Source organism: Rhopilema esculentum, chromosome 7 (genome assembly GCF_057945365.1).
Source record: "Rhopilema esculentum isolate cy_ngs chromosome 7, ASM5794536v1, whole genome shotgun sequence".
Taxonomy (NCBI): domain Eukaryota; kingdom Metazoa; phylum Cnidaria; class Scyphozoa; order Rhizostomeae; family Rhizostomatidae; genus Rhopilema; species Rhopilema esculentum.
In genome coordinates this window covers 12,470,282-12,496,791 of record NC_142821.1, presented here as the reverse complement: position 1 = coordinate 12,496,791, position 26,510 = coordinate 12,470,282, and the positions used below count along the sequence as shown (strand labels likewise).

At 35.2% G+C, this 26,510-nt stretch overlaps 1 protein-coding gene across 2 annotated transcripts; it reads right to left on the bottom strand.

Annotated features, from left to right (window-relative positions):
- Positions 1–445: 445 nt before the first annotated feature.
- LOC135683636 (uncharacterized) lies at positions 446–26,418 on the bottom strand. Of its 2 annotated transcripts, none has more exons than XM_089109129.1 (7): positions 23,966–26,418; positions 14,598–14,636; positions 13,713–13,823; positions 13,195–13,290; positions 11,621–11,722; positions 5,157–8,324; positions 446–4,758 (listed from the first exon to the last, which is right to left on the bottom strand). In XM_089109129.1, the coding sequence occupies exons 1-6, from the start codon at positions 24,120–24,122 to the stop codon at positions 8,203–8,205; spliced, it is 627 nt and encodes a 208-aa protein (XP_088965255.1). In that variant the 5' UTR covers positions 24,123–26,418; the 3' UTR covers positions 446–4,758; positions 5,157–8,202. The 2 variants fall into 2 exon arrangements, with proteins under 2 accessions (XP_088965255.1, XP_088965256.1); XM_089109130.1 differs by lacking the exon at positions 23,966–26,418 and adding an exon at positions 14,990–15,897.
- Positions 26,419–26,510: the final 92 nt, after the last annotated feature.

Genomic DNA, 26,510 nt, shown 5'->3' with positions numbered 1-26,510 from the left:
TTCAACAGAACTGTCTGTGACCATGTGAGAAAACTTAATTTGCTGCATTTATTTTGTAGAATGTCTAGGCAGTTATCATACTTCTTTCACAATTTACACAATACAAAGGTAATACCAGAAGCGGACTGGCCCACCGGGACACCGGGAAATTTCCCGGTGCGCCCTCTGCCCAAGTTATTTTTTTCAAAAACTTGAAAAAGGCAAATAATCTTGCACAGAACTAAAATTGATCACAATCATCAATTGACCTCCTATTCAAAGTACGTTTGCCTAAAAAGTTTAGCTTCAAATGGCTCAAAAGAACAAGATGGAAAATTCGATCCACAAATGGGTATTTATTCTCCATCTTGCTCTTTCAAACCCTAATTCTGACATTCTATACTCTGAAGAGGTTCAGAAGTTTTTAGTATAGTTAAATTGTTTGCCTTTTTAAAGCAATTTTCAAATTTGGTAGCGCCAAAAAATTGTTCATATTTTGTTTTATTGACAGCAGTAAATGTGGTAGCAGTCAGAGCCTACTTTCACTAAAAACCTGATTAGCTTGTATTTTTTTAAGCAAGTACGCCATACATTAATTCGATATCTGTTGAGGGGGTAGTAAGGGATTTCATTAGCTAACTAGCAGACTGCTTGCCAACTGACTGATGAGTAATAATTTTGTGAAACCAATGACTTACGACTAACCATATTATTTTTTTGACTTATGACTAATGCAAATTTTTCCTAGTGCCTGATATCCAATAACCGAGGGCTCACACTTTGGAAAAATTAACTGAGCACTACCCTGTGCTCATTCCAATCACAATGGTTGTAACTGGATAAAATTATCGATGTGTTGGGTATCGGAGGAATATTGGGTATGGGAACATTCATATATTACGTAATCAAAGATGGGGAGGAGAGGGGGACTTACACAAATGTTATGGCTATTACGTTCATTATGGCTCTTTATTGAAGTTTGTTGAAATAGTTGTTTAGGGAGAGGGGGATTTTTCAAATTTTTCCGATTTTTGATTGCGTAGTATGTGCACATTCCTTGTGTTGTCTCTCTTGAATAAGAGTCCTTTTTATTTTGGCCATCAGCTATCCCTTGATAGTGAAAACTGCTCTAGGTATGATAGAGAATAATACTAATAAAAGAATAATAGCTTCTGAGCATGATTGTCTTATTAGTGATCCACAGTCAGTTTCTGAGATTCTGAATACCCATTCCGTTGGCATTGGTCAAACTACAAATTCAATCCACAAAGATCTGACTGAGAATTCAACAATAACTAATAATAAGATACTTTAAAGAGCATTCAAGCATAAATACAATCAACAACTTCCTAACAAATAACTCAACCTTAAGCTTTAAACCGATCACCAAAGAAAGCCCAAGACAAATAATTGTGAAGCTAAATCACAAAAAGGCACACGGGCACGACATGATAAATGCAAAATTCCTAAAGATCTCAGTTGATATCATCCTACAACCCCTCTTGAACATCAGAAATAAATGCATTATTCAAGGAACTTTTCCAAACTTCTTAAAAAAGGCTATAGTCTCACCTGTCTATAAGAAATAAGATTCTTTCAATAAGGAAAATTATCGACCAATACGTCTACTAACGACACTCTCAAAAGTATTTGAAAAAGCAATAGAGCTTCAACTTTCTCCATTTCTTGAAGAAAAATTTTCGAAATTTCTATGCGCATATAGAAAACAGTTTTCTTCCCAGCACGCTCTCTTTAGACTTATTGAAGACTAGAAAACAGAACTGGAAAGGAACAAACATATTGGCGCTGTCCTTGTGGATTTGTCACAAGCCTTTGACTGTCTACCAAAAAACCTACTTTTAGCAAAACTACATGCCTATGGTATAGATAGAAATTCTCTTTCACTTATACAAAACTACCTGTCTAATAGAAAGCAAAGAGTCAAAGGTCATTACAGCTCCTGGGGTGAACTTGGACAAGGAGTGCCACAGGGATCAATACTTGGACCTCTACTTTTCAATATTTTCCTAAATGATATTTTTACAGCCTTACTGAAGGGTCTTTATGTAATTTTGCTGATGCCAACACGATATCTGTCACTGCAACAAATACTGATGAACTATTGCAACTTGTAAAAATTAACACCAAAAAATGCCTTGATTGGTTTAAATCTAATGAATTGATTGCAAATCTCTCTAAATTTCAAGCTATCACAATCGGCAGCAAAGATAAATGCATAAATGGGTTTAAAATTGACCTAAAATTTGCAATTTAAATAGAGAAAAACGTTACTTTGCTCGGTGTTCAGATCGATGAAAATTTAAAGCTTGATGCTCATATGGATAAGATCTGTAAAAAAGCAGCTAAACAGTTAAATTCTTCGAAAAGATTGGCAAGATTTATGGGTGACAGAGAAAAAAAGATAATTATGAATTCGTTTATACTATGTCACTTCAATTATTATCCATTGATATGGATGCTATGTGGTAAAGGAAAATTAACGAGAGGGCTTTAAGACTAGCCTATTCGAACTATTCATCTTCGTACAAAGATTTATTTGCTAACTCAAAAGAAACTACTACACATGCCCAATCAGTTAGAATTTTAGCGCTCGAAGTTTATAAAACACTTAAAAAAACTTAATCCTGTTTTCATGAAAGACTATTTTTACCCAAAACAACAGGTCACAACCTTCGACTCAAAAACCCCTTTGACATTCCAAAAGCCAGAACTACCTATAATGGTATCAGATCATTAAGTTTTCAAGGTCCTAAAATCTGGAATTCACTCCCAGAATCAATAAAGACAGCACAAAATACTAGACAATTTAAAGGGGAACTGAAGTGAAAAACGATTTTTTTACCACTGATAAAGGTTCCCGTGCTGATTCAAAAACCGTTTGAATTTTTTAAATACGTTATGTAGTTTTTAAGTTATTAAGTTTTTAAAGTCGAAATTTGCCCTCATCGATGGCGGAGCGAGAACGCGGTCAGACCACTGTGTCACGTGACCTTGTGACGTAAAGTGGTGGACACGAAGAGATGTTTTGATGAAATGTAGTAGTGAGTTTGATAAGGTTCATGACAGGTAACAATCGTGAAAATTGTGATAAAAGCATGAAACTTGGTGAAAATACAGAATTCGATATGCGTAACAAGATAGAATATTGACCCATTTGGGGAAAAAACCCTTGTGCTATTTTTAGCCTGGGGTACTTGTGCCCAGTACTCAGAATATGTTGGCATGGTCAATCTATTTCTGCGAACTATACAGCCATGAAACTTGGCAAACCGACACAATTTGACTTGCTGAAAATGATAAGAATGGTCCCCACCCTCAGAAATGCCCCTTGTGCTATTTTTAGACTGGGGTACTTGTGCCCAGTACTCAAAATACATCAGTATGGTCAATCTATTTCTGTTAACTATACAGCCACGAAACTTGGCAAACCGACACAATTTGGCTTCTGAAAATGATAAGAATGGTCCCCACCCTCAGAAATGCCCCTTGTGCTATTTTTAGACTGGGGTACTTGTGCCCAGTACTCAAAATACATCAGTATGGTCAATCTATTTCTGTTAACTATACAGCCACGAAACTTGGCAAACCGACACAATTTGGCTTCTGAAAATGATAAGAATGGTCCCCACCCTCAGAAATGCCCCTCTTGCTATTTTTGGACTGGGGTACTTGTGCCCAGTACTCAGAATACAATAGTATGGTAAATATATTTCTGTTAACCATACAGCCATGAAACTTGGGAAACCTACACAATTTGACTGGCTGAAAAAGATAAAAATGGTCCCCATCCTCAGAACTACCCTTGTACTATTTTTAGACTGGATACTTGTGCCCAGTACTCAGAATATGTTAGTATGTTAACTATACAGCCATGAAACTTGGCAAACCCACACAATTTACTTGTAGAAAATGATAAAAGTGGTCCCCCACTTCAGAAATACCCCTTCAAACATGATTTCTCATGCTTTGTCTACAGAACATGATATCAAAGCACTTTCTGATTTAACTCCAGGCATAAAAAACAATTCATACCAGGATGTACATAAAGGGGGAGGATTTAAAGCACAACCATTAAATGATGTATATGTTTCCAAGTTTATTAAATGTTGAGTTGAAGCGAATTTCAGAAAAATACAACCATTGGGCACAAAAAAACTTCATTCTCAAAATTTAAAAACAGTGTATCTAAACAACAGGCAGTGACAGAATACATTAACAGAACATTGTACCCTGAAGGTAAAACATTTTCCTCTGATTATTTATAAAAAATGTTACCAAGAAGGTGGTACAGGACCATTGTTGTAAGAGAAAATCTTGATGAAATCCAAACTATTCTACACATTTTGATGTGAGTGAACTATGTTGAAAAGTACACCTTAGGAATCTTAAAAATATCAAGCCTTGCTCAATCCCCCCCCCTTGATGTGACTAAGCTAGTGATTTGGCCTAGGGCTGACAAGATTTGGCCATTGTCCCACTAGTTTCAACAAATTTCTCTTCTTGCTATTATGAACTAAAAGTCTGGTCCTTTTGAATAACCCTGTGTATATAACCCTGTTCTCCACTGTATATGTAGTAGGTAGCTGATTTTCGCATTTTCATTGTCTCTCTGAAAAATTTTGAAACTCTTGTCTTCTTTGACTAAAGTTCTTTTCTTTACATTTGTGATAAATGCATACTTAAAGTTGTCCAGTTATTCCAGCACAAATACCCAAAAACCAGCAAACCATACATTGATCGGCCACTGTTTGTAGATACCTAGCAAAGTGGATATAATTTTAGGTATTATTCTATTTTAGGCATATTTATGCAATTCTATTAAATATTTGACATTTTCGAATTATCAGTCCAAAAATCTGAATTGCAGGAAGATTTAATAATACTTGTCAATGTACACAAAACAAACCAGTTTTTAAACCAAAAGTGGATTAGGTCGACCTGTTCCGTGCTACACATCAAACTATGTATAAACGTTTTTATATCAAAGCAAATATTTATTAAATTGTAACATGTAATAATCTTTATTATTTCAGATTTTAGAAATGGAAAGATTATAATAGGAAGCCTACTCATTCTCTGTTGTATCTTACTTTTTATAAGGAAATAAGGAAATTGAGTTTGAGTATTTCTTGCCTTCATTGCAAGGATCGACGTACCATTTATTTACTTCCTCATTTCTACCAACAAAACGAGCACGTCGCGGGAGATAATTCATCCTCATCCTCTGGGATCTCATCGGGCCTAGGCTAATCTTCATCGCCACTTTCGCAGGTCCCGTTCGCCCTTGGTAGGGCAAGTACTTCACCACCACATGCTCCAAACACTTCATCGTCGCTCGATCTTAAGTCTGTTGTCATTCCTGAAGAGCTGTCGTGAAAATTGCGATCTGAAATTTTACCTACTAACCAAATACCCTCCCTCCGATTCACTCTACTACACTGTTGTTTTCGCTAGGTTCGGGGCACGTGTCCACGACTTTACGTCAGCGCCTGAAACTTGTCTCCAGACCTCTCCGCCACGGAAATGGAGAAATTTCACACTTTGCGCGTTAAATGCAGGAAAACGAAAAGAAAAACACAAATTTCGTGTCGATATTCGAAATCAGCACGATGAAAACTACTAATTAAATGATTTTCATTTTTCACTTCAGTTCCCCTTTAAGAATTTGATCAAAACTTGCAAACAAGTGCGCATGCTCGTTTTGCAGTAAATGTCTTATGCAATCCTTGAAATTGCTTCATGTTAGTCTTAATAAGTGTATATTCACTATTGTAAAAACTAACGTTAAATAATCTACAATGCAATACAATAATTTCTGAACAAGACTTCCGTGGCAAGCTATTTTATTTCTATTCTATTTTATTCAACTAAAAACTCATAGTCATCTTGCTTTTTGTACGTAAAAAAACAGGAGTTTCGTACCAAAAAGAAATTATGACTAGCTGAAAAAAAATCTTGTACAATTTTTAAAAAACTTTATGCAGAATTTGTTGAGGATTAATGTCCTCATGTATAAAACTTCTGAAAATTTGATAGAAAATTAAACCGGCTGTTTGGAATAAAACTGGTTTCAAACTTACAACTAGCTATTAAAGTATTCCATTCTTTCTTCAAATTTAAAGAATTTCTGTCCCGGAATAGAGACTGTACTTTTTCTTAAGAAAATTCTTTACCCTTTCTACCATGTCTACGCACAGTTTCTCATACAGAAGGAGCCTATCAATGTACAAAATCATCAATTTGCACAAAACGGATGGCAGTAGAATCTCTTAGAATTCATTTGTCCAAGATATTTTATCAGATATCTTTCGGACAAGTCTACAGTTTTAAGCATATGTTCAATACCTAATCATAATTCTGCACGCTGATGTCTATCTTTTGCAAATGAGTTGTAACTGCAGCGTAGAGGCAGGAGCAACACAGACATTAAGCTAGCAGGTGCTGAGGTACCCCTTTACATTTTTCAAAGATATGCTGCGAAACTTTATATATAACCGTTTGATGAGCTAAGGCAAAGTTTTTCCGGGCCTGTTTTACAAGCCCAAAAGTTAATAAACTTTAGCACCTATTGGCGCCCTTTTGCTTGCTTTTCCCAGTGGGTCAAATGGTAGCCAGTCCGCCACTGGGTAATACTGAAAAAATGATAGTAGTGGAACACACCTCTTCTTCAAACTATTATGATTATGATAATGTACTTAATTTTGATAAGCCTTCTAAGTTAATAACAATAATCTTCATGCCTCAGGTTTGTTACGATCAACAAATCCTGCTACAAAAACTTTACAGTTCCTTAAGTTCCCCTACCCTGATATTTTATTATTCGTTGACATCCTAGTTCTAACTGCCACGGCAAATATTAATACTTGTTTCTCAAAAGATTGTTGAATTTTATGCCATCAAATTCTACATCGAGATTTCATGATGGAAAGATAAACAACTTTAGGATGCGACTCTGCGATTATTTACGAAATTTTCGACACTTTTGAAGAGAACAGTTTCTTGTTTATCTCTCCATTTTTATGTCATGCAGGCGAATCGCTCGAATGAAAATCTAAATCTCTACTTTGGTCAAATTTACTTGTTTGTTAATGTTTTGCTTCTAGTAATTATTTCCTTAAAATTTTCTATATACGCCAATTTCTCATTCCTCGTAGCAAGTTTCTTATATTGAAATGAAATGAAAAAATGAGGTACATAGAAGGATCCCTTGCGCAGCAGCGTACGCTTACGTAGTAGCAGTGGAGGGCTGGGTCAAAGCGATTGCAAGATTCTATGAAAAATTGATGCATTTTTTGGGTCACTGTGAAATGATAAGATACCGTTATTTTTAATTACAATGACACGTATTTATATCCGAGTCTTATTAAATATCAATGACAGAGCCTCTTTATATAATCCCTCTTTTTACTTGGTAAATATTATCAAATAATTATCAACTCTAAGTGGATGAAATAAACAAAAAAGAGAAATATTTGATAGCAAAACCGACAGGTCAAGTATGGCATGTGGACCACCAACATTTTACGCTGCACAGTTGGCTGGGTGAAATTCCAATTGCTCTTTCCAAAGTTGCCAAAGAGACTATTTCTTTACTACACCACTTTCTATGATGGCAGACTAGTCAAATCCACGCATTGCTGTATGCCGACGCTTGTTCATCCCCAAACCTTCTGTTTTGAAATGCTTCGTTATGTTTCTTCATTCATTTGCTCCCGTTCCTTTCCCATTTATTTCATTTTGAGAGGAAGCCCTGTTTTGCGTCGTTGCGTCACATGACATGCTGGCTGATATTTCATTGGTTTAGTCATTGTATTCCATTCATTGCGTATATTTATCCGCGTGGTATTTTTTAAACTCATGAAAGAGGGTAAAAAGGGCGGAATAAGAGGGTGCTAGCAAACACGACAACGATGTTGGTCGGCAATATTGAATCTAGGAATCGTTGTTGAGCATCAAAAAGTCCCTTCAGGCCAAGTAATACCATAAACAAAATGGAGTCTCTTGAAATAAACATCTTACATATTAGCATCTTACTCATAGCCGCTTCATCTGCGATAAGTTTCTTGAACGGATCAATATCTTCCAAGTACATAACTTTTCGAATTCCCTGTTCCTCGTTTATTGGTGCAGATTACTTCGGTCTTTATTGCACCAAAACAGCTTACACAAATTTTTGCAATATATTTTTTGTCAACTTGCCATTTAACAAAATTTGCAGGTCTTTTTGCAATACTTTTTCATCAACTTCTGGTCAGTTTCGCAAGCGCCAATCATCCGGAACAACGGACATGTTTCCGCCTGGTGTTCATCATCTTCGCATCTTTCTATAGTAAAAATACAACAGTTGAAAAGCTTTGTCATTGATGACGAAATATTCTAGAACCAATAATAGAGAAAGGGGATTTATGTGAGGAATAAGTTATTCGCTTTTCAAAATGCAGCAATCTCAGATATAATTCTCGGTTTCTCCATTTTGATTTTCTATTTTTGTGTTAAAAGTAGCAGCACGAGAGATACCATCTGACAGTATTTCATCTTATCAGTCGCAAGGCATTCAATTACTATTATCCTTACCTTTTCTATATGTCAGTTGAAAAGGAAATGTCTGTCTTGTTTTCAAAATACATAGTTTTTTCTCCATCTTTAGAAGAGAGATTTTAAAGTAGCTTCCTAATGTAGAGGGTGATCAGTACCTTTTTTCTATAAAGGGCCGCCCTCGAATAAGCGCCCCCTCGAGTGTGATCATTAAAGGAAATGATACGCGGATGACCAAAGGAGCACACGAATTGACTGCTAAAGGGAACTTGAGGCCACTTCCTCGTCGGATAATTTCGCAATGGATCCTCGATTTATGGCAGCGACTTGGCAACTCTTAAAACTGTTGGTACATATATCTTTGAGATTGCTCCTTTGACATTATAAAATTTTCATTTTTAGATGACTTGAAGTCTCTCTTCTTTTAATTACATTAAGTTTCCAATTAACCGTCCCCTCGAATAGGCACCCCACTCAAACAGGCGCCCCCAAAAAGTGCTGAAATTAATAATAGCATCGTAGGATTTAATCGAGAAAGTTCGGTACTATGGTAATAGTATCTTAATTTTTCGGTATTTCAAGGCTTGGTTTCCTAAAGACGGTTTCTTATACAAAAGCCTGTGCATTCTACTTTTAAATGCTTTCGCAAGAAGCGAAATATATTAATAAATGAAAGATATAATTTTTGCAGAAGCTGCTTGATAGATTTTCCTCTCAAAGCATTCTCATTTGTGAAATGTTTTCTCGTTGAACGAATGTGATTTTTCAGCACTATGTTCCAGCCACAAAGGAGTTTTAGACAATAATGAATAGCCGCCATTTTGCTGTGAGCACCTGTAGCGTAAAGAACGTCAGGTCACCATTGAATTTAAGATCTTAAAGAAATGTTTTCAAATTTATAAACGACTATTTCTTTGCAGTTTTATCTCCCGTCAACACGCCAAAATGAATCTTGAAAATGTCTTCTAGACTCCAGAGGGCCTACTTGAAAAGTCAACGTTTCTTGATGTGTGTGATCTACTACAGTCTCTAACGAGTTACATTTTTCCTATTTTTCTCTTTACTGTCCCTGCCTTCTGAAATGCGAGAGATTCGGGCAAAATAATATACCTGAAGGTGCTGATAAGAAAACGAAGTGCAACGTTAAGCATTTTCTAATTCATTTTGAATTCATTTAGACAGAGAATGGGAAATCAAAGGTAAATATGCCAATGGTCTAAAAAGCTCTGCAATGGGGGGGGGGGGGCAGGTTGATATTTATTGAAAGATACAATGCCTGTCAAATGTTCGCTTCACCAATGTCAGTGTTCAAGTGCAAATTCAGACACCCCCTCTCCCCCCCCCCTTCCTTTAACAATGCTGTTTTTCTACAAAAAAAGAACAATTTTTTGCGGTACAGAATTTGAAAATGGCTTTGAAAAAAGCAAACATTTTACGACATACTAAAAGCTTTTTTGTCTGACACTCCTCAGAGCATAAAAAGTCAGAATAAGGTTCCGAAAGAACACAAGAACACTAAATCATCCACGTTGTTTTAGGGGAAAAGGGGGGAGGCAAAAGTAAGAGTATTCGGGAAAATATTTGAAAAATATAAAAACACGACGCATATTGCCGGGTGCTTCAAGTACCTTTGGCAATGATCATAGCATCAATTGTCAGCTTTAAGCTAAACCTAATACTATGTCTTGAAATGTATATATGTTATAAGATTCAGTGAATTAGACTTTATCAGCCTCTCTGGGAGGTCCATTATCATTTAAACTTAAAAACTGTGCCAACCTCTATTAAAAAAGACGAGCTTGATAAGCCATTTTATTTGATGAAACGAAACCAATAATTCCTTCAAAGAGATTTCTATTACATGCTACATATTTTTGCTCATTTGTTTGTTCTATCTCATTTTAGTAATTATTATGACATGCCCTAAAACACTATTTCAAATTGCATTGATGCTTTTCAATTAACTTCACAATAAATTATTCATCTTTGTGGCTGCTTTTTTCTTTTATCGATTTTAGCAGTTGAAAAGGCAATGAAAATTTTCTTAGGCAAATTTAGCAACCAAATTTAAAGTAGATCTTTTATATCCAAATCAAAGATTTTCTAATTAAAAAAGAGATTCCATCTTATCAGTTTAAACAAGAAAATTCACCACATTTGGCTTAGCTCAGAAAAGACTCCTTATCCTAAATTTTATCAAGGAAATAAATTAAAGTAGATTTTAGCAATAACTCTCAGATATAAAACGGTAAATTCAATGTTTCAGCAACGCGGCTTGCTCATGAGTTTCTATTTCTTGCAATGGATCTGTCGAGGTTGATACAATAATGAAAGAAAAAAGATTTAATTTTTCTGCTATCTTGACGAAGATATGCATCGATTGTCGATTATCAGTAATTCTTAAATATTGGCCTTTCGACGTAGCATTTAAGTCATTTGAATTCTTGCTCGAGTACACTTTAAGAAAATGTAACAAAAATGCGAATATATTGTAAAAGTTATGAGAACCTACAAAATCTACGATAATATACAAAAGATGCAAAAACAACAAGAGCATAAGATGCAATCATAATAAAATAACATAAGTAACATAAATAAAATAACGCAAAATAACAGATCATGCAAAATTATGCAAAGAATACAAAGGTGCACAAATTATGCAAAAATACACAAAAAATTATGAAAACATACAAAGTAAAAGAAACTATACCAATTTACAAAAATAAATAACCTTCTGCATACTCGAATCAAAGATTGTCGATATCTTTCATTATTTTACCTATTTTTGTTCCAAAATGAACATAAAAAACATGAAAATCCTCTTAATTCTTTTCTACATTTTCTAAATTTTTTCTACAAGTCCTTTTGTTTCTACATTAATGAATTATTAGCTGTTAAATAACATCTCATTTAACGTTTCAACAAGGTTGATCCTTTGTTATCATCATTTGATAATTGTCAGTTTTGCTTAAACTTATTCTTTTGTTATCCTAAATCATATTTTGCACACTCATCATATTTTACAAAGACAATATTTATGGAAATTGCATGAAGTTTAATTGTTATTTCCATCAGAAACACCTACCACATTTAACTTTGCATGTTTTTGGGCAAGTTCTTCTAATAGCAGCCTCTCCGCATTTGCCAGCCAATCCACTGCATTCCTCCTTGTTGCGGTCGATGCAAGCTGAGGATGACAAAAATCATCATATCAAAAATCATTATATCAAAAATCATCATATCAAAAATCATTATATCAAAAATCATCATATCAAAAATCATCATATCAAAAATCATTATATCGAAGAATTTTTATAATCGATATGGATAAAAACACATTTCAATTTTCTGTAGCAATGTTTAGGAATTGCGACAACCACTCCTATTTTACGTTTACCTCTATATTTATTTATTAATTTCATTTGTCAAAATCTTCAGTCTCTCTCGACCTTCAAAACAATTAAACTATTAGAAATATAATAATTATGATGCTTATGTTAGATGTTTAGCTAAAACATAAAAAATTGAAGAAAGTAGAAGAGAGTAGAAGAAAGTGGGTTTTGAGAATCAGAAATTAAAAACAGTGAAAGGAATTAGATATTGATTAGATTTAGATTTAGATTTTTAGATATTGCCTGTATTCCTTGGCATGCTTAAATAATGCAAGGACCAAACTTTGATTTTCTTGATAAAACATGAATATTTTTGAATCACCACAACAAAGAAATACTGGTTCTTTTTTTCTTCATTCATTTATTTGCATTTATATCTATATAGCTTCAAAATATAGCTTTAAAACGCCGAAAAGCTTTGTTTATCGAGCAGTGTTCTGGCTCTTTCTCTCAACGTGACCACACCTCGTGATTCCTACGCCTGGAGTTGAAGAGAGCTGGTGACTCTCCTTACTCGTGGCAAAAGTTTGTTCTTGGCAGAAACTCGAACCTCAGGCTCTTGGATCTGTAGTCCACGGTCTTAACCACTGAGCCATCCCCCACCCCCTCCCCCATCTCCCCCACTTTTTTACTTCTCAAGGGTAGGGTCAGGAAAGCCCTTGGGAAAAGTTTAGTTGCCCTAAAGACTTATTACGGCAAGCATCAAAGAAACGATTCCCAAATGAATACACAAACCTTAATGGCACAAAATTTGTTTTCTTTGTCATTATAAAGATTTTTCAATAGCTTGCCTTGCATATCAATTTTGATTTGTGGCGCTAATGCAGAAATTTTAAGAAAGCAAGTATAATTCTACGAAAGGTTTTGGAAATCGATGTTACTCTTGGGTTTTAATAAAAAGGAGGGGCGAAAAAGGGGCGAGTCGCTTGAGTTCTGTCTGAACCTGTTACCCATGAGAAATAAGATTAGCAGTGGGGGGGGGGGATAGCAACATCATATAAAAGACTATTGAGGATTGTTTAAATTTGTAAAGGACCCTACAATACTGAAAAAAGAAAACACAAAAAGTTTTGTTGTAAATAGCATGTTTTTGTATAAATAGAAAAATGAGCCTTTTGAAATCGGAAAAACCAAATGTTTTATAGGGCTTGAAATATTAGCAAAGGTTGATTAGCAAGAATTGCAATTATCAGAACAAATAATTTGGAGCTCTAGGAGTCATTTAATTGAGCATTCTTGTTATCAACAAAAATAAGGACGTTCTTACGTGGGCAGAGCTTCTGTGGACCAATTGCAACCGTAACATTATCCCAACAGCATCCATAGGCAGACTCGTCACACTTAGGCTGTACGGACGCCTTTTCTACAATAGTTGAAAAATCATTTATAAATACAGTACATTTTCAACACTATAATGTTTGGAATATGTGTCATAAATTAATATTTGTTTGTGTCATTAATTTTTCTCATTTATTTCAATAGCATCAACATAATTCTCAAATGATTATTATCTTTTATTGAATAACTAAACTATAGCTATTCATAAGTTAAAAGCATTAATAACTTCTTAAGGAATATACTCTTTTTTCAAATTTCTTTTCATCAATTTTTTTCTCAATGTAAACAAAGTACACATCCAGTCGCAGTTTTAATGGGGGTCCAGAGGGGCCATGGGCCCGAGCCCCGCCCTCATGGTAGCCAAAAGGGGCACTACACCTAAGAAAAAAGATCCCTAAAGCCCCGCAGTCCCTAAAACCGCCACTGTACACATTTAATGTCACTCACGACATAGCTTGCAGGTTCTGCGACATTTTTCTTTCAAGAAACTGTTCACATCGCAGAGTCTTTCAAAAGATTTGCAAACTTCTTCGTCGATAGCATCAGTGCACGATTTGACTATATGTATAATAAACATTTCATTAATGAGTAGCTTAAACCTCAATAGAAAGTATAAACAAAATTGAAATACAAGAAATCTGGCGTCGCATGACTCGGGCGTAATTTTACCTGTACTTTGCACAAAGCTTGATGGTATAACAGAAATTTTTTAAATATCTAAGTCTTTACGTCTTCAAGGCTTTAAATCTTCAAAATTCTATTTGACGAGAAATTGGTATTTCATAAGTTCATAATTTTCAAAATATTTAAAGCCTGGCAACAGTGGGAATAGTTCAATAACTCTTCTTAATTACCTCAAATATCTAAAAAGCCCATTAAAAGATTCGCATATTTCTAATGATCGATTCTGCTTAATTTTAAGGTCCAAGGTTAATTGTGGCTTTTTTTCAGATATATCTCGCGATAATGCATCGGACCGGTATAGGACACTGATTGTTTGAGAAAATTATTCAGTTACTACAAGGGATATGCAAGCATGCAGGTTGAATGGTCAAGGGTATTAAAAAGCATATTCCTGCTAGAAAATATTTAAGCTTTCATCGAGATGGAAAACATCCTTGGAAAGGAACAAGGCCCTTTGAAGACAGTATTTGCTGGAGGGCAGTTGATAATAAGGACAGAGAATCAATTCAAATTGAATGAAGAATTTAATAAAATACAACGATGAAATTGATATCCCTATTTTTAGAGCATTTTCATTAAAGGGATTTGCCGTTAAAAAATTTCTAATATACATGCATTTATTACAAGAAATTTGATTTATCTACGTACACTGCATGCTCAGCTCTCCATTCCTTTGTTTCTTTAACTCTAGACACAAAAAGAAACAACTTTAAGAAAAAACGTTGTTTCATTGTTACATAAGATTCTGCTACATGTATTGGGACATCGCAAGCATTTCAAGGTAGAGGGCCACATGTAGAAAGGAGCACAATATTCCAGCAAACTGGGGCAAGTTTCCACAATTCCTCCAGAGAGCCACTTCTGTGAAAAGTGTCATTACGTCCCAGAAAAAGGGACACTTTTCCAGAACCACTGAAAAGGGCACATCTTAGAAAAAGTGCATTATCCCAATTGTTTGTAGCATGTGCTCCTGGAGACCTACCCGACAACCCTGGACATACAGAGATAATCACGAAAGAACGCAGTCACGAAAGCAATACCATATCCCGCAGGTTTAAGCTTTGCAACTCATTTCCAAGGCAATTTCTGAAAAGGCTGCGATCAACAATAAAGAGAAAGGCTCTTCACAACAAGCTTTCTGTGCAGCCATCTAAAGGGCCCTTGACTAAACAGTCTTACTACCTTTATGGAATGAGTTCAAATAATCTATTTAATAATTGACTAGACAATTTAAAAATAGAACGAAGGATAGTTCAAAGAAAAAAATCATAATAAAACATAGGGACCATTTAGCTTAGTTGGGAGGGGTTAAGCTCTGTGTTAAGCCAATTTCAGATTAAGACTCCATTAATCAATCGAAATACTTTCATTTGCGTCATTGCCCTGTTTATCAAACTATGAGCACAACGAGGGTAACAGGATTGGTTTTCCCGACGTTGATGCATTTCTTCGTTGCAGCCTGTTTTGTTTTGAAAGAAATGATGTGTCCTACTCAACAAGAACTTTGAATTTTAAAATAAACTGAGAAATCATACGGAATTCTTAAAACATTTACTGTGTTGCATCAATTTTCCAGTTTTTGGAATACAGATTTGAAAAAATTGACCAAACTTCCTAAAAGCTCAAAATGCATAAGATAGTGATTCTGAAGTTCACCCATGCTCAATTTTACGTTCAGTGAAAAGCAATTTGTAAATTGATAAAGTAGAATTTTGCAATGATAAGCACAAATTTTGAGTTGAAAGTTAAATTTACTGTCATTAGACACAAAAGGCTTATATAAGAGCATTAAAATTATAGAATAAAGACACAACACTAACTATTAATGAAAATGACTGCACTTTCTTAAAACCTGTCTAAAAATCTACCTGCATGTGAATGTTATGTTGCAAAAAAATTGCCTATCGGCCAGTTTTTGAAGAAATTCTTGATTACTAAGCAGTTTCCTTTATTGAAAAAGTTGTTCACAGTTTACAACTATTCTTGGAGAACACTTAAGCAGATTTTATTTCAAGAGCAAGGTAACTTTGAAACTGGCCCTATCCAAAAGTAGGGCTCACCCAAATCTCCTTACAAAGGAGGTACTGCATGAGGGTAAGGGACTATTTGTCTGCACACACTCCTGATTCTGAAGCAGTGGCGGATTTAAGGGGGGCAACTAGGGGCAGTTGCCCCTCCCTCAGCGAGTTGAAGCAAGTCTTGCGCGCCCTTTTGGAAATAAGGCGCCTCTTTTGAAGAATGAGACTCGGGTAAAAAAGTTTCTGAGACATATCGGTCAATTTACTTCAAGGAGCACCTCAAAGTATGCAACAATTATTGTGATGATTCCCCTGCAAAGGAATAGAGAGCCTTCTATCAGTAGTTAGGGTCCGAAATTGTTGTATACAGCGTAGACTCGTCACCAATTTCTGAAAATTTTTAACGCTCCCACTTTTTACTGCCCCTCCTTCAAATTAGCTCTGGATCCGCCCCTGTTCTGAACAATGTATTATCTTGCTAATAAAGAGTAGTACAAAATACAAATTTCGTTCCCAAAACAATAGAGATCGATGTTTATCCCGAGGCAGCTGTTGTCATTAGTAAAAACGTCGCAGATAAAGTTTCTCTCTCTCTCTCTTCGTTAAATTCATCACTGGGTTGCAATTACGATTTCGTTTCCTGAAATGCAAAAACTGAAGATCTTGTGGCAGAAAACATAGGACAAAAAATAATTTTTTCTATTCTGTTAAACTTACATTTAATTGATTATCAATTCTAGTTTCAAAGACGATTTACATGATGCTTTGATGTTCTTATAATTTCAAATATCCCTTTGCTGCCATACTTTGGAGATTCAAGATCAGAAATGATGCAAGCATTTCTGAAGCAGGCCATATCAAGTTTGTGAACGTCATTTTAAGCTTGATTGCACGCAATTTTCTAAAAATGTATTCTCTTTATTGCATCGAATTTGCTTAGGTTTTTTAATGGAATGCACATTTCAGAAACACAAATCTCTTTAACACTGTCTGCTTCAAATCTTTGACAAACAAGATCTTTGTTGATATTCAAATTTTGCTGTTCACTTTACGTCAGTAATGTTGATCAAACTATCGATTTTTCAATCTCCCTTAATTATGATTTCTTATCATAGAAATAATGACAAAGTGACTAATTTTGCTCTCACTAGATCATCTTCTCTAATAAGGGAAATAAAAAAATTTGCTTGTCTGTCTTTCTGGCACGTCTTTATTCCTCTAGGTAGATTTCCTCACGCCAGCGTGGGGCAATGAAATTCTCTTAGCAAGCTTACGCAGAAAAGGGCTGCATCCCTGACGACTGTTAACATATCAAGCAAAAATTTGACTTGCGAAATATTTCCTTCGAACTCTTGAAGATTTTGCATAACAGATCATGGGTATTATGGTGAAACTGTAATGTAAGATTGTTTGTAATCTTATTTTAAATCGAAAATATATAATTTTAAGCTACACAACCGTAACTTGTCTAATTCGATTATTTACAAAATAAAAAATTAAATTAGCAATTTTCAATAGTTTTTAAATACAAATTTACAATAAAATCATTAAGTTTTGCATTCGTTGCATGTACAGGTTGCCCCGTTCCAGCTTTTAATTAATCTTTTGAATTGGATCAGATTTTCTGCAGATTTTATTTCCTGTGGTAAGCCATTCCAAATTTGTGGTCCGAGGGACCTGAGGCTGTTTGTACCGAAAGTTGTTTGGTTGGGCCGGTAGTGCTGTAAGTCTTGTGGACGACGTGAGGGTCGATCAGAGGTTCTTAGTTCGAATATATTTTGCATAACTTCGGGATTTAACCTTTTCACAATTTTGAAAATTTCAATACAGAGATTCCTTTGCCGATTTACATGCATTGTGCATTTTTGTGATTTGCAAATTAGATCTCCATAAGATGAATCATGATCATTCTAAAGAAAATGTTAGGCTCGTTCCTGTATTTTCTCGATCTTCTCTATAGATCTAGCAGAGGGGAAAAACTACACTAAAGGGCTGTAGTTAAACTTAGAAAAGACAAAGCTTTGGACCAGTACCTTTTCTCCTCAAATGCAATCGACAAATTGGGTTTTTTAAGCACATTTAGATTGGTTGCTGTCTTGACACGAAGTTTGTATATGTGAATGTCAAAATTCAGTTTATGATCTATAGTTGCGCCAAGCAATTATATTAAAGCGTCAGAATTTATAGTTTTCCCTTGAATAGAAATGTCCAATGGTACTTTTTTTATCCTCTCTGACGAGAAGAGCATGAAATTTTTCTGGTTTAGCAATCATTTCATTCTGATTGAGCCAGGCAAGGGCGATGCTTGCTTCTTTTTCCAAGACGTTAATTAATTGAGGCAGGTCTTTTGAAAAATGTGTTAAAGTGTTGTAATCTGCGTAATTTATAAGAGAAGCCTTTTTAATGAAATAAAACAGGTCATTAATGTAGAAAATGAAAAGAATAGGGCTAAGGACTGATCCTTGCGGTCCCCCTGATAAAACAGATTGAAAATCACTGTAAGTATTATTTATTCGAACTGCTTGTAAGCGCCTTTTTAAATAGGAGTAAATAAGGACCAGAGAGCTTTCATCAAAACCATAAGCATGAAGTTTTGCATTAAGAAGGTCATGCGGAATACAGTCGAAGGCCTTTGATAAAGCTATCAGTACTGCTCCGACAATGTAATCATTGTCCAATTTGACTTTCCAGTTTTCAAGCATTTTAATTAAGAAATGCTGTGTACTTTAAGCCTTCCTGTAGGCAGCAACGAAAGCGGACAGGGTTTTATCGAGATGAGGACTAATTTGATCTTTTATAATTTTTTCGTATATCTTGGAAAAAGTGTCAAGCATACTAACTGGACGAAAACTTTTTTCTAATGTTCGAACAGGTTCGCCTTTGTCGAGAGGTGTGACTGCAGCCCGTTTTCCACGGTCTGGAAATCTACTACTATACCTTTGTTAGCGGAATGGATAGCTCCTTTGCAGCTAGACGGACAAGTTTAGGGGATATTTTCTTTTCACCGGTCAATTTCTTATCATTTATTTAAAGCAGGAGTTTGAAAACATCGTCTGGTTCAGCTTAATGAAGAGAAAATGTACCAAATGAATTTTTTCGATTTTGAATGATGGCTAATCTACTAGGGTGATTTTGGTATTCCTGTAGAATCAGTCTAACTTTATGCCTATCGTCATGAAAGTGTGCGTTTTTCGCAATACTGGTGGGTTTTCTTCCAGAAGATGTTTTTACGATATTTTTATAATGGTGATTAAAAGCTTCAGCAAGTTCTTTATCTTCAAAAATGATTCTATCTTCTTTAACAAGGGGTAATATCGTTATCGTGTAACCCCCCTTTATTTGAGAGAAATGGTTTGACAAGATTCCAAAAGTCTTGATTTGAAAGTAGAACGTTTTTGGTTGCATTTTTAAAGTGATTTCTGATCGCCTTCTTTCTTAGTGAAACGCACAGGTTTCGCTGTTTTCCACACTTGGTTTCATTAGCCTTGGAAGGGTGCCACTTTAGATTCTTATGAAGCCGAGATCGGGTATAAATTGCTTTCCGTAGATCCCGATTCATAAATGGGGCAGTGTTTTCTCTGAGTTTCTTAGTCTTCAATGGGGCATGTTTATCAACTAGCGTACGAAACGTTCCATTAAGATGCTCATATGCATCATTAGCGCTTTGATAGTCATTGTCAGGGTTGGTACTTTGTTGGTAAAATTAAAGTTTCATTAAAGATGAACACAAATATGCAGAATGAATTTGTCAACTAGATTCTAGCTCAAACTTATGCAAGGTTGTCTTTTCTTCAGACAAGTGTGGTTGCAATAATATCTTTGGATCTCCTTTTAGGCATATCCTTTTTGTGAATCTTCATAATTCTGTGACACAACAATCATAATCTATTTCAAGTTTCAAGAAATTGAAAAGTCTGCCTTCAAATTTTGATTTTATCAACTCTTCTAGTGCTTATAATCTTATTCCACTAAAATTACTAGTTTCAGATGCGAAGTATATCAATTAAATTATTTTAGAGTTTTCTGGTCACATTAAGTTTTGACAAAGGTAAACTTTCCTCATCAAAATATGTTGTAAAACCTGGAAGCTTTGGTGAGCGATAACTTTCGAACGCTTCCTAGCTTAGAATTTCCAGCAGCAATTATTCTGACCTTTTATAAACCGAATGGTGTCAGACAAAAAATATTTTTCTTAAATTCTTTGCTTTTTTAAAGCCATATTTATCTCCGATTGCCTGTAAACTATGCTATGAAATAATAATAATAATAAGCCTAGTCCCGAAAGCGGTTAAAACACAAATCAATACATACTCAGTAAAGTAAAGTAAATAGTTAATTGTTCCAAGTTCTCTTTGCTTCTCCTCTTTTCCCTTTGTCTCTTGTATGCATTCACTCTCTTCTCGTTCACCTTGTTGCATGTTTGACGAATCATCTGTCTCCATTCAGTTCTTTTCTCAACCTTAGTCTTCCATAGTCCAAATGCATTTCCACACTTCATCGCACTTTTACACGTGTCTTTATATCTAAGTTTTGGCCGATCAACAGGACGTGTTCCTTCAGTTAATTCATCATATAATAAGGATCTCACTGGACAATCATCTTCCATTCTGGACACATGGCCCAGCCAACGTAGTCGACTTCTTACTTAAAATATTTCTATATCTTCCACACATGCGCTTGCGAAAACTTCTTCGTTGCTGATGTGATTGTCCCATTTTATCTTTAGAATTTCAATGTCGCTGTTGAACTCCCTGGGAGGGGGTACTCCCATTATGGCCTGGCAGGGGGTCCGGTCAGGGTCAAAGAGGGGCCAACGCTAAAATTTTAGAAAATTACCCTCGAATGGTAGTACTTTTTGACAAAACCTCTCAAACGGTAGCATAAAAACCGAAATTATTTCCTTGGTAGCATCAATTTCTTTGTGCTCTCCTGGTCCTTTTTTGACAAATTTCTTCAAAATTGATTGTTATTGTTTCGGGAAAGATAAATCTTTTTCATTATCTATAACAAATCGCAAGCCAAACTGAGCAGTTCAGTTATTATCGAAAATTGGCCAAAATCACAAGATGTTGCTTGGATGCGCGCTGTTAGTTCTTCCTTCATTGAACAGTCATTTGTTACATAGCTACCAAAATACTTAAAGCTATTGACATTCTTTAATTTCGTTTGATCAATGAAAAGTTCGGCTTCTGGTCCAGTGCACATTGTTTCAATTTTTCTGGTGTTGATGCAAAGACCCATCTTTCTTTCTAGATCATTGTAGGCGGTGAACAGGATTTGTAAGCCAGCAGAGGTATTACTGAAAATTGCTACATCGTCTGCGTATTGTGCCTCTCTGATGTATAAGGCGAGGACTTTGGTCTAACTTTTCACACTTCTGAGGTCAAATAAGTCACCATCATACCGAAACCTGACTTTTATGCTGTGAGTGTGCTTGATGTCCTTATATACAAGTCAGAGCAAAACAGCAGCATAGATGCCATACAGTGTAGGAGCGAGTTTACAGCCTTGTTCAACACCGCTGTTATTCAAAAGGGCTTGTAAGTTCACCGTCGATGACAAGTCTTGCATGCATATTTGTATACAATTTCTTAATAATTCTAACAAATTTAATTGGACAACCAAGTGTGCCTAAGATACCATAAAGGAGGTCACAGTTCACAGTGTCGAAGGCTTTGGTAAAATCGACGAAAACTATGTACATGTTTTTTCGTTGCTCTCTGGACTTTTCCATCAGTTGTCTAAGTGTGAAAATATCGTCGATGGTGCTTCTGCCACTACGATATCCCGATTGAGATTACGCATAGATTGCGCATCAGTCTGTGGCACATTTGTGTATCCGGACCGTTTTGTATGCTAAATTCTACCATTCCTTTTGGTACCCTATTGTGTAAGTGCTTGAGGACGTTTTTGCATAGCCAAAGTTGTCATGCGTTTGTGTACCCGGAACGAAATGCATAAGGTTACGGAAACGCATATGACACCGGAACCACAAAAGTAGAACCGCCATGGTTTCATGTGAAAACACAGCTATTCACCTATAACCAGGACCCTGACGGGTACTACCATTCCGGGCCAGAATGGACCCGAGAGCAATGGTGACTAACGGGTGGCTCCACACTTCCCCAGAACTTCAAGACTCCTGAAACTGAAGCCTCACTACCGAATGCAGTTTTGAGTCATGACCAGGACAAAATTATGCGATGAACCTATTAATGAAACTACAGTGCCGTCATTTCTAGATAGACAGCGACGTTTCTTTCATGATAAATTAATTCTACTGGACTACAGAAAATGTTCCTCATAAATTATCAAGGTTTTATTGTAAAATATACGAATTGCTTTAAAAAAGCAAACATTGTGAAACATACTATAACATACTTCATCTGAAACTTTTCAGAGTATAGAACGTCAGAACATAGATCGAAAACTCTACGCCAGGAAATAAGTATACCCAGTTGTTGATCAAAATAGGCCATTCAAAAACTTTAGCACATGATCGTTAATTCTATTGGCCTATTTCGATCAGCAACTGGGTACATATAAATATTTCCTAGCGTGAAGTTTTCGACCTATACTCTAAAGAGTAAAAATGTACATTAGGTTAAAACTTTCTTTGTGTTTATTTGTGTATGTTGTGTTAATTTGTGATATATCATATCAAATACACATTTTATTTCGTGTAAAACATTCCGCACACCTTCGTTTATAGACAATGGGTCGTCAATTTATGGTGTTTTCTCTTCTAGTTCTACTTTTCCTAATATTTCATGTCCATAGACAAAAAAGATTGCCATAGACGAAACTTTCTGCAGTATTTCATATCACAATAGAATCCTAATTGTGATTTTCAGCCGTAATATTTGTCGTTCATTTGCTATTCAACTTTTGCTATTCATTTTCAATGCAATTGTATTCATATAAAGTTTATTTGATTTTTTCAAATTTTCAATAGAGACCAAATTGTTGTGAACAGTATTGGGAACATAAAATCCAAGTAAATTTTACTTTCTCAACAGTTGAAATCTCTTGCATAATACTAATAAATTCTGAAGGTATACGGGATGTGGGTTTTTTGCAATAAACCCATTTTGCTTGCCTTTTGCCAGGAAATCTTTAAACATGATTTGTGTACGTTGAAAAAGCTTTAAGAAATAATTTCTGTTAGCATTTTTCTGGTATAAACACAGTTATAAGAATGAAAAAGCATATTTTTTTAAAGCATCTAACTGAAACAAGATGTTGTTCACAAAAGAAAAAATTGGTTCCAAATGAAGTTACTTTTGATCCACATTTAAATATAAACTTCGGTTTATCTTGGGCGATATTTGACGTTTATTCTTTGAGGACGTGTCAGACGACAATTATTTTAGCATGTCATAATTTCTCTTTTCTGTAATACATTTGAGGTACCAGGTGCAAAGAATATTTTTCATGTTTAATCACGTTTTATAAAGGATTTCTCAATGAAATTCTAAAATCACATTGAAAAACTAATATTGTGTAAACTAATATCCTCTTCTTTCTGACAATGTTATTTGATTCCATAAATAAAAAGAATGATCAGCTGATGAAAGATAGAGGGTCGTCCTCCAAGAATCAATTTCTTGGGGAATGCTTCTAAGTAAAAATATGTCCATCCATATAAAAATAAAAAAAGATGACTCTCGCAAATCCAGACATGATAACCCATTACTTCAACGCCAGTGCACACGAATTTATAAAAAAATTCTGATGATAAAACCAAGGTACCAACAAATCATTTTTTGGCTTCTCCCCCCAAACATGCTACACAAAGTTTCACCCTTAAAAGCAGCACCAATCGTCAAACTCAAAAGAACCACCAATTCCCAAGAGAGCAAATGACTGTTTTATCGCTGCTAAAGGACGCTAAACGTTACCCTAGAGGATTACAAATTGAATTTTAGCAAGCATTTTAACTTACAAAGATAAACAAATTTTGAAAATTTAATGTCATATAAAGTTAGAAGCCCGTACCTTCAAAATTATGCAGGTTTACTTTACTCAGAAAACTCAACGCATCAACCATCGCAATGGAGATGAGGAGACATGCAAAAAACCTCGTATTCTTCGACATTGCTCTTCCTTGAAATAGCTCAAACTTTTGCGTGCTCAATCTGTGTTGGAGAGACATCGAATGAGCCTTATAGCTTGTTTTTGGGCTTTTCAACAAATTCCAGTCGTTTAATAGAGGGCAAACAGACAATTACCTCCTTGGCACTCTTCAAGTTCAAATATTAAACAGCATCTACCTGGGGCGAGGTCTAATGGTGTCGTGTGAAGCATTTTGTTGATGACGCAAGCGAACTAGGGAAATTCAACATTCAGCTTTTTTTTTAAATCAAGAACCCCAAGAGACAAAGAACAAAAGAACATATTCATTATCAAGTATAAAAGTATAAAGCTTTGCATTCTGCCTCTTCAGTGTAATCAGAATGAATTCTCCTAATTCCCAAGACATTGTTTGCTGTTTTCAGCTTACACCGTTCATTTTTTGAATTCTCTCGAGAGAAGAGTATGCTGTTGTTATTGTTCGTGGTATTTGCATGTGGTATGTTGTTTACAGCAATCAGATTTCACTTCCACTGCAATTTAATTTTGCAGCATAAAATTTAGAACTGCATCATTTCTTTTTTGACCTCATAACCCGACGAACGAAGGTTGCAAGCAAAAGCATAGATTTTGTCTAAAGAATTATCCAGCTTTAAATTATCTAAATTCTTCAATGCCCCATTTTCATTGCAAGTATCATTTGTTTTAAATTGTAAATTTTTTTCAGTGGTATTATAATGCAAAAATTTTGATTGATATATAAAAAAATTTAAATATTTAATCTGAGTGCGGGCCTAATGTAGCCTATGAAGGCGTATGGATATAGCAATACACGTGCCGTTTTAGTACGGAAGTCCTTATGTGTGAAATGTTTGGGGAAACGGTCAAGTTCTTAATTTTTTAATAATTTTGATATCCGTGTTCTTATAAAATTGTTCTTATAAAAAAGAATGAATTCAAAGAATTTCAATAATTTGAGATGTGACACCCCCACACCCCCTGGCATTTACGTGCCTGATCCACACACTTCTAAATTCCCCTACCTTATCGACATTTGGATGCAATCATTAGGGTGTGGGAAAACTCTTAAAATTTCCTAATCCTTCAACACAGGAAAAATCTTGATAAAAAAGTTATACTTACGATTGAAAAATCTTAATATCTCCACTATACAAGTAGAAGAGATTACTTTTGAACGACCGTTGATATTGTTGGAATAGTTTCGGCTGCAATTCGCATTCCATGACACATAATAAGGCGTGTTAGTTTGCTAAAAACCAGCCCAGCGATCTGTTTATTTGTTTTGAGATGGTCTATCTTGACCAGCCCTTTTCTGTCTTTTGAGAACAGCGATTAGAGGCATTTAGCCTAGAACACACAACAGTACATTAATAGCCAAGAACAAATTCAATATTTTTTCGTTTGCTTCAATGTGGGTGGAGTCTTGCGTCCGCGAAAGCACTTTTAAAATCCCAAAAATAAACACACAACATCATCCCTAAATAAACTCTCAAATCCCAGACACAAAGTTGAAAGAACTGATGGTACATAAATTGATAAATATTGGCCTAACATCAGTAAGTTGGACCTAACACCAGAAAAATTTTCACATGTGCATACAAATTTTCGTTAGTCTCATTTTAAATTGGCAAGTGACTCCAGAGCAGATCTTCGTTTCAGAAAATAAAATATTCCCTTTATTCTTCCTTTAATATTCAAAAATTCCTTTCTCTTTCAAAAACAGTAATTCAGCTTCAACACTTAGAAACCGATCACATTATCTGACATGGCACCTCTATCATAATGACAAAAATACATAAAATCTCTAATATTTTAATTACTGCCACCCCTAAATTCAAGTAGCCACTTTAAAGTAGTTTTGAGCAATCAATTCATATAAAAATTCAAAATTACAAATAACTAAAAATTTGCTAAGTTTCTTATAAAAGGTTTATATTGGCTTGATAAAGTGACATATTTATTGAGACCTGATGCCATAAACGGCGTGCACTCATTTTTACCATAAGGAAACAATAAATTTTGCCCAGCTTCGATATTCTTAAGAAATGTTTGAATGTGCCCGAATATATTTTCAAAGTATTCTTATTTTTAAAAACCTGATATGGTTCAAGGGGAACATCGCCCGCCCCAGCAAAGGAACACCGCTCTTTCAAAAACGAGATAAATTCTGAAGATCGCGAAACTGTTGGAAGATAAGACCAAGCTGAGGCTGAGCTTGAATATTCTTCTAAACAAAAATCTTATGCAAAATGAGTATTTTGGGCATTCAAAAACGAAAGATGAAATAAATTTTTTAACAGTGTGTTTGGAAATTGCCGTATAAAGGATTCGAAAAACTGCATTTTTAAATTAGCCAATGTCATTTCCATGCTTTATTAGGCACTCTGTGAATTGATATCAATTCGTGCCCCTCCCCCTCCCCCTATATAGATAGTGATGCTTTTATGCC